Raw genomic sequence first — 15,927 nt, 5'->3', positions numbered from 1 at the left:
ACCAGGCTATTAACGAATTATAACTTATTTATGTGTCAAAGTTGGGACCTCGTGGTTTACGTGTCTAGTCCATCATGCCCTCTGTGTTAAGTTTGACTCCCTGTTCAACGTTGCCCAAAAAAACATACAAAGTTACATAAAAGTTCACGTATATCTTAAATGAACATAGTGCCTCAAAATTCTCATCAAACTTTTCCGTAGGTCTTCTTGACCATAACGTGAGTCATGAGTCATCTGATCCTAATATTTTACTTAATGGGTTCAATAATACCTGTCAAACCACACTGGATATCATAGAAACCCCATTAAAACAAGAATGAAATCCCCTATTAACACCTCTCCATGGGTTGATGACAGGCTACGAGAACTTAAAAGGCTGTGCAGAAAAAACGAACGGAAGTGGAAAAAGACCAAACTGCATGTCCACTACCTAAATATGAAAGAACTCTTAACTTCCTATAATGACAAAATAAAAATTGCAAGAGCCAACTATTTCTCGAAACTAATCACTAGTAATTACCATAATAACAAGAAAAGTGTTTATCCTTAAGTGCTTGCTCATTGTGGGAACTGTTGGGTTTCTCTATAAACTTAAGGTCTTGACCTTATTATGTTATGATTCGGCTCTTAAATTCATTTTTGCCATGTACTTTTGTGTGAAGCACTTTGTAACCTCGTTTAGATAAGTGCTACACAAATAAAGTTATCATTACTATTATTATTATTATGACCCTACTGATATATTTTAACTGTATTGTATTGCTTTTTGTATTACAGTTTTTCTTTGTTTAAACTACAGTAATCTGTAAATTCTACAAAGAAATATGATTATTTTAGCATATTTTTACCTTAACCCTCGTGTTGTTCCTGGGTCGGATTGACCCAGAGTGTGCGTGCGTGCGTGTGTGCGTTCGTGCGTGCGATCATACGCAAGCCCTGGCCGGTTAGGGTTAGGGTGACCCAAGGATTGTCATTATCCAATTCTCCTGGGGTAATTGAGACCAATGGATTGTCATTCTCGATTCTCCTGGGGGGTCATTTAGACCCCCAGAGAGGGCGCTGTGGTGCTCTGTGGGGTCATTTAGACCCACACCTGATTCCAATTACAATCTAGGGGGGTACATTAGACCCTCCGTGTGCCACTCTCTCCCGGACCATGGCACGATGTCACGTCAGGAGCATTTCACCAGAGAACAGGTTCTCCAACAGCTATTCTCCCAGCAACCATCCTCTGAACCCGAAGAGGACGGGTCCACCACCACTACCAGATGCTCAACACGATACAGGATCCGCCATTATTATCATGATCAGCCAGCACGATACAGAATCCGCCATACAGGATCCACCATTACGATCACGATCTCTGATACGCGATCCACAGATCATAATCCACGATGTGGCCGCAGCCGCGGCCCTGGATCTGCGGACGATAAGGCAAGGGGACTCCGGGGAAGAAGTCAAGTCAGTAACATGTATTGATGAGATATTAATTTCTTTGATGTGATAAGGAGGGAGAAGAGGAAGGAGAAGCTGGGAAGAGAAGCTCCGAGTGTCATGTGTCCCCCGACATTCTAGACCTATAGCAGCATAACTAAGAGCAGGTCTAAGACAAGCCTGGACCGGCTCTAACTATAAGCTTTATCGTAAAGGAAGGTTTTAAGCCTACTCTTAAACGTACAGATGGTGTCTGCCTCCTGAACTGACACTGGGTGATGATTCCACTGGAGAGGAACTTGATAGCTGAAAGCTCTGGCTCCTACTCTACTTTTAGAGACTTTAGGGACGACAAGTAAGCCTGAATTCTGGGAGCGCAGTGCTCTAGTGGGTTGATATGGTACTATCAGCTCTTTGAGCCATATTATTAAGGGCCTTGAAGGTGAGGAGAATTTTAAATTCTATTCTAGATTTAACAGAAGCCAGTGAAGATGTGGTCTCTTTTCCTGGTTCTTGTCAGGACACGTGCTGCAGCATTTTGGACAAGCTGCAGAGTCTTTAACGACTTAAATGGTAAAATGGTTTTGTATTTATATAGCGCTTTTCTACTCTTGATGACCACTCAAAGCTCTTTACAGTACAATTTTACATTCACCCATTCACACACACATTCATACAGTGCATTTATTAGCAGCACTTTGTTGTTCTATGAGGGTCAATTCGGGGTTCAGCATCTTGCACAAGGACACATCGGCATGCAGACGGGGAAGGCTGGGGATCAAACTGCCGACCTTCAGGTTGGAGGACGACCGCTCTTCCCCTCAGCCACAGCCACTTACTGCTGGAGCCTGATACTAACAGACTTATAATCAAGTCTGGATGTAAGAAAGGCGTGGACTAGTTTTCCTGCATCTTTTTGAGAAAGGTTGATATGGTTCCTTGGGGTCTTAATGAAATGTCTGTAACATACTTTGGTCAAAATACCACAAGGATCATATAAAACAGCACCCTTTTTACCCTGTATAAAACAGCCCTCCACAGAGTGACCTGTTTTGAGTGCCTGTTCCTTTAAATGCTAATGAGCCAGCTCCCCCCTCCCCCTCTCCCCCCATGATTTTAAACGATATAAATTACATATTTTATATGATATAAATTATCAAATATGCATCCCATACTTTGTATTCCCCTTCTGTTGTCCTGGAGTTTTAATTTTCCCAATCACATAATTACCGTACTTTCCGGACTATAGAGCGCACCTGTATATAGGCCGCACCTGCTAATTTTTTAAAGAAAAAAGAAATTGTACATAAATAAGCCGCACTTGTCTATAAGCCGCAGGTGTCCCCGTTGAAACATGAGATATTAACGCGGAAAGATGTTACAGGAAAGTTTTTTTTAAACTTTTAATTAAATACATGCCGGTAACATCCACAACAACAACACAACATACGCAAATTATTTTTTCAGAACAGTGCTTTTAACAGTACTACTTTTTTGTTAACAGTCCTAGTGAGAGGTAGGTCAAACGTCAAAGGTACTTCATCCATATTTATGATGTCGTCTGGTCCAATGGAATTTTCGGCTATCTTTCTTTGAGTGAATTCGATGAAGTTTGTAATTTTTTCCTTGAAGTCGGGAGGGAGTTGCTGACACACAGTCGTCCGTGCCCTAATTGATAGGCCTTTTCGTTGCATAAATCTGAAACACCAAGATGGTCCACCTCTAAAATCTTCGATATTCTTTTCGGTGGCGATTGTTTTAGCTTTCAGTCGGATCTGCACGGTGGAAACACCTCGGCCGTCTGCTCTCTGTGTCTTCACCCAGTCTTCAAGTACGTTTTCAAGTTCGGGCCATCTGCTTTTCTTGCCTCTGAAAGCTTTTGTCGTCTTTTTGCAACGAGTCAGTTCTTCATGCTGCCGTCTCCAGCGTCTCACCATCGATTCATTGACGTTGAGTTTACGTGCAGCAGCTCTATTTCCTTCTTCGACAGCCAGACGGATCGCTTTTAACTTGAAACCCGCATCATGTGCAGATCTTCGTGTCTTTTCCATGATGAGGGTGCGTGCATGAAGCGCAAAATGGATGATCTGAAGAATTAGGTTTAGTTTGCCGAAACAGTTTCATTGGTCCACTGTGACCTGTTCGGCAATTTCATTGGTCTGATATGACTAGCAATCGTACAACATGTGGCGCCTTACCCACAATTCTCAGGTGCACTACGTCACACACACAACAGCTTTCTTAAAGGGGCAGGCCATGCCTGCAACACTATGAAAATCCATCAATAAGCCGCACCGTTGTAAAAGCCGCAGTCTCACAGCGTGTGAAAAAAAGTAGCGGCTTATAGTCCGGAAATTACGGTAAATGTCCCCCTCTGCCCATCCACTACAAGCACACAAGCAGACAGACAGAGAGAGAAAGAGAGGTGGGGGGGGGGGGGGGGGGGGCTATGAAGACCATCATTTACCCCCGAACCCCGACATTCAACGGGTACAACAACAAGCGGAGAAAGCAGAATCGCGGGCTGACCTTATATATACAGTCTATGGGGCTGACCAGCGCGGAGAAATGCACGTCCCGTGTGAACAGCCAGGTGGCTGCGCGCTTGAGAATGGCGCTGCGCTGCCTCGCAGCGGCACTTCCGTGTCCGGTGTAAACCCGGCGTACCGAGTGGGGGGGCTCTGTGTGTTTGTGCCAGTGTTACAGTAGTCTTCCACACTGCTGGCTGTGTGGCGCTGACACAAATTCCAGCTCACGCATGGGAGAGCGAGCGGTCGCTCCCGAGCAGCTGCTGCAGCCTCCCAGTCCCAACGATCCAGACAAATGCCACATGTGAGTGAATCGCGGGCTGACCAGCGTGGAGAAATGCTCGTCCCGTGTGAACAGCCAGGCGGCTGCGCGCTTGGGAACGGCGCTGCGCAGCCTCGCTGCGTCCGGTGTAAACTCGGCGTAACGAGTGTGGGGGGGAAGGTGGGGGGTGGGCCAAGACCATGTAGGGAGACTTCCAGTGCCTTGTTACGACACAAAACCCAGGAAGCTCAATCGAGTCGCTCAAGCATGACGTTTCTGACTTAGAGGAACCATAACAAAACGCGCGAGTGTTTTTTTCTCAGAGTTTTTAGGTTGGTAGACATGCCAGATACCCACATTAACGTGTAGAAGCACTAACAAAGTGGAATTTGCATGCTATGTCCCCTTTAAGTGAGAATTAAAGCACAAATCGGGATCACTCCCAAGTTCCTGACTGTTTCATTGGAAGCAAGGGCAATGTCGTCTAACTGAGTAGACATATTATATATAAAGCAGTCTTGTTGTAATCATAGTCCATGGTCAGCAGCCACCACGATCATGATCCACCATCAAGATCGGATGCCACCATAGTCCACAGTCATTGTCCACTGCCGCCATCAGGATCCACCATCAGCTGCCACCTCGATCGTGGTCCACCACCACTATCAGATGCCAACACGATACTGGATCCACCATTACGATCACGATCTCTGATACGCGATCCACCATCATAATCCACGATGTGGCCACAGCCGCGGCCCTGGATCTGCGGGCGATAAGGCAAAGGGACTCTGGGGAAGAAGTCAAGTCAGTAACATGTATTGATAAGATATTCATTTCTTTGATGTGATAAGGATGGAGAAGAGGAAGGAGAAGCTGGTAAGAGAAGCTCCGAGTGTCATGTGTCCCCCGACCTTCGAGACCTATAGCAGCATAACTAAGAGCAGGTCTAAGACAAGCCTGGACCGGCTCTAACTATAAGCTTTATTGTAAAGGAAGGTTTTAAGCCTACTCTTAAACGTACAGATGGTGTCTGCCTCCCGAACTGAAAGTGGGAGATGATTCCACAGGAGAGGAACCTGATAGCTGAAAGCTCTGGCTCCTACTCTACTTTTAGAGACTTTAGGGACGACAAGTAAGCCTGAATTCTGGGAGCGCAGTGCTCTAGTGGGTTGATAAGGTACTATCAGCTCTTTGAGGTATAATGGTGCCATATTATTAAGGGCCTTGAAGGTGAGGAGGAGAATTTTTAATTCTATTCTAGATTTAACCGGAAGCCAGTGTAGTGAAGCTAATACAGGAGAAATGTGGTGTCTTTTCTTGGTTCTTGTCAGGACACGTGCTGCAGCATTTTGGACAAGCTGCAGAGTCTTTAACGACTTACTGCTGGAGCCTGATAATAAGGAATTACAATAATCAAGTCTGGATGTAACAAAGGCGTGGACTAGTTTTTCTGCATCTTTTTGAGAAAGGACATGTCAGATTTTTTAGATATTACGCAAGTGGAAGAAGGCGGTCCTAGAAATTTGTTTTAAGTGAGAATTAAAGGACAAATCAGGATCGAAGATCACTCCCAAGTTCCTGACTGTTTCATTGGAAGCAAGGGCAATGTCGTCTAGCGCAGCTATATCATTAGATAATGTATCTCTAAGGTGTTTAGGGCCAAGTATTAGAACCTCCGTTTTATCTGAGTTTAATAAGAGAAAATTGCGGGTCATCCAGGTTTTTATGTCCTTGAGACATGCTTGGAGTTTAGTTAATTGATTACATTGTTCAGGTTTTATTGACAAGTATAACTGGGTGTCATCTGCATAGCAGTGGAAATTTACCGAGTGTGTCCTGATAATGTTTCCTAGTGGAAGCATGTATAACCCTAACCCTAACCCCCTAACCCTAACCCATGTATAATGAGAATAAAATTGGGCCGAGCACAGAGCCCTGTGGAACACCGTGGTTAACTTTGGTGCGCACAGATGACAGATGACTAATTAACTGCTCTAGTCTCTGTAATAAAATTTGATGGTCAATAGTGTTGAATGCTGCACTAAGATCTAACAGAACGAGGACAGACACAAACCCCTGATCTGAAGCTATTAGAAGGTCATTAGTGACTTTTGCCAAGGCTGTCTCTGTGCTGTGATTAGCTCTAAACCCCGACTGAAAGTCTTCATATACATTACTTTCCTGGAGAAACTCACACAGCTGATTGGCTACAACTTTTTCAAGGATTTTAGACATGAAGGGGAGGTTGGATATCGGTCTGTAATTGGCTTAAACCTCCGGGTCTAGGGTGGGTTTTTTGACAAGGGGTTTGATTACAGCTAGTTTAAAGGACCGTGGTACATATCCTGATGATAATGACAGATTGATTGTGTTTAGTAACGTACTATCAATTAGGGGCAGAATTTCTTTAAGTAATTTTGTAGGAATGGGATCCAAGATACAAGTTGTGGGTTTAGAACATGAGATTATTTTGGTCAGCTGATCAAGGGTGATCAGAGAGAAGCTGTCTAAATAATTGGTAAGATTCTCAGCTGTTTCTGAGATTTCTGTTCTTGGTAGGGTATTAGTGTCAATTGAGGGCAGGAGATGGTAGTTAGAATTTTATCATTAAAGAAGGTCATAAAGATATTATGCTATTGCTATTTAGGGATGGAGGAATACTGGGTTCGGTGGAGGTGTGACTCTCAGTCAGCCTGGCTACAGTGCTGAAGAGAAACCTGGGGTTGTTTTTATTCTCTTCTATTAGTTTCGAGTAGTAGGCAGCTCTTGCTTTGTGGAGGGCCTTCTTATATGCTTTAACATTATTTTTCCAGGCTAGGAGATTTTCAACACGGTTGCTGGAGCGCCACTTCCTTTCTAGTTTTCTTGACGGTTGTTTTAACTCATGTGTCTTGGAATTATACCACAGAGCTAATTTACTATATTTTACATGTTTCCTTTTTAGAGGCGCTATTGAGTCTAATGTTAATCGTAATGACTTTACAGAGCTATCGACGAGATGGTCAATCTTAGTGGAGCTAGGGTTTTTAAAGAATTTGTTTGTTATATCGACGGATAATACGGGTTTAAATGTAATTGGAATTATTTCCTTAAATTTTGCTACAGCACTATCAGGTAGGCATCTAGAAAAGGAGTTTTTTATTAGTGGCATATATTCTGATAATCTCAATCAGCGGGTCAATCACGCCCACTTCACCAGCCACATAGCAAACTATAAGATAATGTAGAAACTCAAAACGCTAATTTATTTTGAATGTATGAAATCTATTTTTCAAATGGTAAGCTATTTGTGATTCAGTGTTGCCCCTCAAAGAATAGTCAACATCAGACAGAGCATGCAATATCCTGACTTTTAGGAACTTCCATGGTTCAACCTCTTATAGCTCCATAACTACAGTTGTAGAGTTTGAATTTGGTGTATTGAGCTTAAGTGCATAACATCTTCATAGTCTTGATAATATGCTAATGTTTTGCAGGTAATGTTTACAATGTTCATCATCTTAGATTATCATGTTAGCATTCTAACATTTGGGAACTGATTGTTACACTGCTTGACCTGTTTAAGCTCAAATTTGACATCTTTTAGACTACTCTTTAGACTACTACCTTTTAGGCTGCACAATGTTGCTCAGTAAATAAATGCTACATCTTCTCAAGAACCACAATAAGTTCCTGTATTCTCACTGCTTTCAGATGCCAATGGCTTGCTGAATCGCTCTCACATATTCTGGTCCACTATCAACAACTGATGTAGCTATGACAACACAAGTTACAGTGTAATTCACACCTACTCGCTACTGCTACCTTTGTTGAGGAAGGTGTGTTGGTCCCACACCAAACCCCACTGGTCTGTACAGTCGTGTTGTGGTTTGGACCAAAGTGGTGGCCTGGCTGACCACCTGACTATGACTCCTAGCCTAACCTGAACTACTTCAACCAACAAATCAACTAATGCAATAAAGCCTTGCTGTTAAAATCTGTACTCTCAAAGTCCATGGCAAGGCTACACATGCAAGGTTAAAGTAGCATCACTTTACTAATATCAAGCTTGACAAAGCTTCTCCAGAGCCCTTGATTTCTGTAACATGTGAACTGTGTGACAGTATAACCATTAACATGGCACCAAATAATAGATATATAAGTTTGTGCCAGTCAGTTTACCCACTCCTGACATTGATCCTGTCACCACCCTGCCCACCCCTCAAACTTCTGCCAATATTCCTGCCACCGACCTGCCCATTGCTGAGACTCCTGTCAGTATTTCTGCCACCATCCTGCCCAACTTTCAGACACCTTTCAGTTATCCAGCCAGTATCCAACCCAATTTTATGAACATACTGCTCACCCCTCAGATTCCAACTTGTGATGCTGTCACAGTTCTTTCCAACTTTCAGATTCCTGCCAGTGATCCAACTACCATAACCAGCCCATTCATGACTCCTGTCAGTATTCCTGTCACTGTCCTGCCCAACCTCCAGACCGCTGTCAGTGGTGCTGCCACCATCCTGCTGCCACCATCCTGCCCAGCCCTTACTCCGGTCAGTGATCCTTTCATAATTCTGTTCATCACTCTGACTCATCTCCATCCCTCCCCCATCAGACAGATCTCTGTCTGATAGTGGACTTGTTAAAGGAAACTGTATAATTCTTCTTAGGTTTACTGGCAATTTAAGTTATGTTGTTTATATTTTATATCACTGCCTTATCACGAATCCTTATTCCCCTATGATCCAGAAATTAACCCTAAAAAGAGGAGAGGATATATTTTTTTACATTCTTGCATGTAGCCAGTGCATGGAGACATATAAATTGTTGAGCTGCCCCCTTAATATTTCTTTACTCCTCCAAAAACTGAATAAACATCAGAAACCACCAAAACCAGATATATCCGCTCACTGTGTAGGGGAGAAAGTTCATTAACTCAAGAGTGGTCACACAGAGAAAAGAAGAGATTCACACCAGGCAACAGGGATCATGTAGACAATGGTAAATGGTCTACAGTGCATCCGGAAAGTATTCACAGCCCTTCACTTCATCCACATTTTGTTATGTTACAGCCTTATTCCAAAATGGATACAATTTATTTTTTCCCCTCAAAATTCTACACACAATAACCCATAATGATAAAGTGAAAAAAGTTTTTTGCAAATTTATTCAAAATAAAGAACGAAAATATCACATGTACATAAGTATTCACAGCCTTTGCCATGTCACTCAAAATTGAGCTCAGGTGCATCCTGTATCCACTGATCATCCTTGAGATGTTTCTACAACTTGATTGGAGTCCACCTGTGGTGAATTCAGTTGATTGGACATGATTTGGAAAGGCACACACCGTCTATATAAGGTCCCACAGTTGACAGTGCATTTCAGAGCACAAACCAAGCCATGAAGTCCAAGGAATTGTCTGTAGACCTCCGAGACAGGATCGTATCGTGGCACAGATCTGGGGAAGGGTACAGAAAAATGTCAGCATTGAAGGTCCCAATGAGCACAGTGGCCTCCATCATCCGTAAATGGAAGAAGTTTGGAACCACCAGGACTCTTCCTAGAGCTGGCCGGATGGAAAACTGAGCGATCGGGGGAGAAGGGCCTTAGTCAGGGAGGTGACCAAGAACCCGATGGTCACTCTGACAGAGCTCCAGCGTTGCACTGTGAAGAGAGGAGAACCTTCCAGAAGGACAACCATCTCTGCAGCACTCCACTGATCAGGCCTGTATGGTAGAGTGGCCAGACGGAAGCCACTCCTCAGTAAAAAGGCACATGACAGCCCCCCTGGAGTTTGCCAAAAGGCACCTGAAGGACTCTCAGACCATGAGAAACAAAATTCTCTGGTCTGATGAAACAAAGATTGAAGTCTTTGGCCTGAATGCCAAGCGTCATGTCAGGAGGAAACCAGGCACCGCTCATCACCTGGCCAATACCATCCCTACACTGTGTGCACAATTATTAGGCAAGTGAGTATTTTGACCATATCATCATTTTTATGCATATTTTCCAACTCCAAGGTGTATAAACTTGAATGCCTATTGGATTTAAGCATATCAGGTGATGTGTATTTGTGTAATGAGGGAGGGTGTGGCCTAAGGAGATCAACACCCTATATCAAGGTGTGCATAATTATTAGGCAGCTTCTTTTCCTCAGGCAAAATGGGCCAAAAAAGAGATTTAACTGACTCTGAAAAGTCAAAAATTGTAAAAAGTATTTCAGAGGGATGCAGCACTCTTGAAATTGCTAAGATATTGGGGCGTGATCACAGAACCATCAAACGTTTTGTTGCAAATAGTCAACAGGGTCACAAGAAATGTGTTGAGAAAAAAAGACGCAAATTAACTGCCAAAGATTTGAGAAGAATCAAACGTGAAGCTACCAGGAACCCATTATCCTCCAGTGCTGTCATATTCCAGAACTGCAAACTACCTGGAGTGCCCAGAAGTACAAGGTGTTCAGTGCTAAGAGACATGGCCAAGGTAAGGAAGGCTGAAACCCAACCACCACTGAACAAGACACATAAGTTGAAACGTCAAGACTGGGCCAAGAAATATCTGAAGACAGATTTTTCAAAGGTTTTATGGACTGATGAGATGAGAGTGACTCTTGACGGACCAGATGGATGGGCCCGTGGGTGGATCAGTAACGGGCACAGAGCTCCACTTCGACTCAGACGCCAGCAAGGTGGAGGTGGGGTACTGGTATGGGCTGGTATTATTAAAGATGAGCGAGTTGGACCTTTTCGGGTTGAAGATGAACTCAAAATCAATTCCCAAACCTACTGCCAGTTTTTAGAAGACACTTTCTTCAAGCAGTGGTACAGGAAAAAGTCTGCATCTTTCAAGAAGACCATGATTTTTATGCAGGACAATGCTCCATCACATGCATTAAAGTACTCCACTGCGTGGCTAGCCAGTAAAGGCCTCAAAGATGAAAGAATAATGACATGGCCCCCTTCCTCACCTGACCTAAACCCTATTGAGAACTTGTGGGCCCTTCCAAAACGGGAGATTTACAGTGAAGGAAAACAGTACACCTCTCTGAACAGTGTCTGGGAGGCTGTGGTTGCTGCTGCACAAAAAGTTGATCGTCAACAGATCAAGAAACTGACAGAATCCATGAATAGAAGGCTTATTACTGTTATTGAAAAGAAGGGTGGCTATATTGGTCACTGATTTTTTTTTTTAAATGTCAGAAATGTTTATTTGTAAATTTTGAGTTGTTTTGTTTATTATTCTCACTTTAACAGATGGAAATAAACAAGTGAGATGGGAACATTTTCGTTTTTCATTTAGTTGCATCATAATTCTGCACACTAATAGTTGCCCAATAATTGTGCACACATAGATATTCTCCTAAGAAAGCCAAAACCTCACTTTTACTTTCTTAAATATTCAGGTTTGAGGTTTATTAGCATTTTGGATTGACCGAGAGCACTGTAGTTGTTCAATAATAAAATGAATCCTCAAAAATACAACTTGCATAATAATTGTGCACACAGTGTACAGTGAAGCATGGTGGTGGCAGCATCATGCTGTGGGCATGTATTTCAGTGGCAGGAACTGGGAGACTAGTCAGGATCGAGGGAAAGATGAATGCAGCAATGTACAGAGACATCCTTGATGAAAACCTGCTCCAGAGTGCTCTGGACCTCAGACTGGGGAGAAGGTTCCTCTTCCAACAGGACAACTACCCTAAGCACACAGCCAAGATAACAAAGGAGTGGCTTCGGGACAACTCTGTGAATGCCCTTGAGTGGCCCAGCCAGAGCCCAGACTTGAACCCGATTGAACATCTCTGGAGAGATCTGAAAATGGCTGTGCACGACGCTCCCCATCCAACCTGATGGAGCTTGAGAGGTCCTGCAAAGAAGAATGGGAGGAACTGCCCAAAATAGGTGAGCCAAGCTTGTAGCATCATACTCCAAAAGACTTGAGGCTGTAATTGCTGCCAAAGGTGCTTCAACAAAGTATTGAGCAAAGGCTGTGAATACTAATGTACATGTTATATTTTCGTTCTTTATTTTTAATAAATTTGCAAAAAACTTTTTTCACTTTGTCATTATGGGTTATTGTGTGTAGAATTTTGAGGAAAAAAATGAATTTTATCCATTTTGGAATAAGGCTGTAACATAACAAAATGTGGAAAAAGTGAAGCGCTGTGAATACTTTCCGGATGCACTGTATATTTATATAGCGCTTTTCTTGTCTTGATGACCACTCAAAGCGCTTTACAGTACAGTCATGTAATCCACACATTCATACATACAGTGCATCTATGGGCTGCACTTTTTTTATTCTTTGAGGGACCATTCAGGGTTCAACATCTTGCCCAAAGACACTTCGGCATGCAGATGGGGAAGACTGGGATCAGACCGCTGACGTTCTGGTTGGACCACAACCAATTTTTATATGGAGTGTGAACCCATTTTTAAAATGACCAAAGCTCCATACGTTAAACAATCTGTATCACTGTAACTAATAAGATAACTCCAACCAATGAGGCCAGAGTACTGATATTTGAGCGATATGAGAGAGCATAATGCACACTTTTATTAAATCTTACATTTTTTTGCTACTTGTACTATTTACAATTAAACTCCAGTTTTGAATTTGGGATCCAGTAGCTGCTGGAAACATAAAAAACAGCTGTTATTAAAATGTGCGTAAGTAAGTACATGCACCATGCTGACATCAGCAGACATCAGCAGACAGCCAATGTTGTAGACTTGGAATGAATTGGGCCAAAATAACTGGAGCCGAGGCCTGTACTATGAAGCAGGTTTTGTGTTATGTTAGTTAGGTAACATCAGCTTTAACCCTAGGTTTTCAGGGTTCACTTTTTACTGGGGTAAATTGCCCGGGTAGCTTATGCTGAACACCAAACCTGCTCCTGGGCTAATACACTTGAGGTTAACATGAGGCTGTTTACTTCATTTAGGTGCTCTCATCACTGAAAGAAAGATCTGTGAATCATAATCATAAACCTGCAGCTAACATTGAATAAGGAAAATACAGGGTTGCAGCAGGAACAAACTCACAATTGGGTTGCAGAGTAATGGCTCTTTCAAGAGCAATTTAAACAGAGTATCCACATTGACATGGTTTGTGAAGCAATATAGGCTTCTGTAGAATTAGGCCAAAATCTCAAGGATGTCAATTCATATGATACTAATTCTACCTTAGATTATTGAACTGTGCTGACTATGATAGGCTGGGTGTTTCAGTGCACTTGGGATTTTGATGTTTGATTTGAGTATCTGCCAGAGCAGAATATGAGACTGTGGAAATGTGCTTACGCATTCAGTGGACTGTAATATATAGCCTACTATAATCGACTATATGGTTCAAACATTTTAAGAAGTTCAAATGATTATATGGGTGAAGTTTGAATTTATATATCTGGAATAGTGTGCAAAATGTGATAGATCTATGTTGCCCGTGTATACAAATACTGTATGTACTGTTAAGTAAACTATTTACTTCAATTCTTATCTAGTGAACACTGACCTGGAAATAAATCTGTAGATTAAAATTGTAATTTGAGCAACTCTGTTTTCTTGCTCCACTGTAATTTTGGCCTAAGGATTGTGAGGAATGATATTCAATCCAACTTCGATTTCACAGCATCTACTCATCAGACTGCCATTTCACTGCCAACTTACATGTTGGTGAACCTCTATGCTTTTGTGTGTGTGCATTCATTATTAATTATCTGAATCAGATGTATTATTAATTATTCCTCTTAATTGCTCAAATCCACAAGGACACAGAGGACATGAACGCCACTCGTGGACTGAATGGTGCTTATGGCCCAGGTAAGATGTGTTCAAATCTTTGCAGGCTCCTGCTAGAGGCTTAGTGTCAGGGTTACTTTCAATCATGCTGTCTTTGTGACAACAGAGCGAAGTCCATCTGCTGAAGAAGGACCTGAGATGCAGTGATGGTTTAAGAAAAAGTGAAGAGGAGGTCATAAGATTTCTATTAATTAAACAGTTTTTATATCTATTTTTTGTGTGTTTTAAGATTGATTATGACAGTTGACCTACAAACAGAAAACATGGGGCAAAAAAGTAAGAACATGAAACAAAGCTCCACAATCAGTATGCATCTTTACCATGTCTGTGATAACATCTGTTCCCACAACTCTAAACACATAAGTAACACATGGATTATAAGTAGACAGGAAGTATACAACACCATATATAATAACAAGGCTAATGTTTTAAGTTTTTCTATTATTCAACAGGACATTTAAGTATTATTCTTTCATTTTAATGTATATAGTTAGTGCAGAGAAACAAGGCAGTAGTAATATAAAATATAATGTAAAAGACTATCCACACACAATGGCTTTCAATGCTTTGCCTATAGACATTTAATGGTATTAACTTTAATTTATTTTCCACAGTCACTTAATCCTTATTCTAAATTTAATCTATGATAAAAGAAGATTTAGAATTAAACAAGCGGTATCAGCCTGGGTTAAATATCATATCATATCATTCGAACTGTGATATAATAAACCAAGATTATTCAGGTGAAGCATTCAGCCGACCGTGGGCTTTGCTCCAGTGAACCTACAAACAATGGATGTAGTGGAAATTGGTCCATTTGACCAAGTTTGGTGAGACAGTGATGAATGAGGCAGACTGTTGAAAACAACTCATTCAGTATGAAGCAGAGTGGGACTGAATAAAAAAAAAAAACACATTCATGTCTGCAGGATCCAGATGAATATGAAATGTCATTCATTCATTCATTCATTCATTGTTTTTATCCTGGGCTATCAGGGTAGATGTCTTACTGTGGCTTCGAGCACGCAGATTGTGGTTTTATTGGGTTGACGTGATTTATTGTGAAATATGAATAAAGCTGTTTCTCTACAGAGCCCACATGTATAATAATCTACATTTCAAACTGTCTGTGCTCTCCGTTGTTTACACACACACACACGCGCATATAAAAATAGCTCTCAGCTTCTTACCCGCATTTCGTAGTTTACGGTTTCTCAGCACGGACAGGATGACCAGCAGGTTTCCCAGGACGTCCACTACAGTGGTAAAGATCAGCACGCTGGCCAGCACAGTAACTGCCCACGCAGGACGCGCTGCTCCCTGGCTCGCCTCCGGCCCGTGTTCGGTCCGGTTCTTCAACACCGAGCTATGCTCAGGCGTGTCCATAGCCTCTCTCCCCTCCTTTACACCCCGTAGTCGGTGTGACTGGTCGCTGGCATGCTGCTTCACAGTGATGGTCAAAATATCAGTTGTGCCCCTCAGTGTTTGCTCTGCGCTGTCACTGCGTTAACCTGCGCCAAAGTCCGGAGCTGCTACACCGCCTCGCTGCCATAGAAAGCCCGGGGAGCCTGGATGCTCAGAGCACAGATGCGGCGCCTGAATCCCCTCTTCTCCTATTCTCTCTCCTGTTGTGTCTCTCCAGAGCTCATGCTCCTCTTCCCTGTCTCTCCTGCCACACCATTCCCAATATCAAATTCAATTCAATCATTATTCAATATAAATTCTTCCCACCAGGAGCGTTCATTCACACGCATCATTTGTCTCCAAGCGTCATCTCTAGATGACACAGTTGGAGAGATGATAGAGATGGCATGCTTTGTGTACATGCCCCAACAACATTAGAATAAGACCAAGATAAATCAGGTTGGCATATGTGGTGCATTATGGGGTGGATGAGCATATATAAAAATGT

General features: G+C 42.4%; 1 protein-coding gene across 1 annotated transcript in view; it reads right to left on the bottom strand.

Moving 5' to 3' along the window:
• LOC117773156 (melatonin receptor type 1B-B-like) overlaps positions 1 to 15,401 on the bottom strand; it is a 64,299-nt gene extending 48,898 nt beyond the window's left edge. The window contains exon 1 of the mRNA XM_034604860.1: positions 15,206 to 15,401. Coding sequence (XP_034460751.1) covers positions 15,206 to 15,401 — 196 coding nt within the window. The remainder of the gene's footprint in view (positions 1 to 15,205) is intronic.
• Between the last annotated feature and the right edge of the window lie 526 nt (positions 15,402 to 15,927).

The sequence above is a fragment of the Hippoglossus hippoglossus genome, chromosome 13 (assembly GCF_009819705.1).
Source record: "Hippoglossus hippoglossus isolate fHipHip1 chromosome 13, fHipHip1.pri, whole genome shotgun sequence".
NCBI lineage: Eukaryota > Metazoa > Chordata > Actinopteri > Pleuronectiformes > Pleuronectidae > Hippoglossus > Hippoglossus hippoglossus.
Note: the sequence above shows the minus strand (reverse complement) of the source record. Positions and strands in the feature narration are given on the sequence as shown.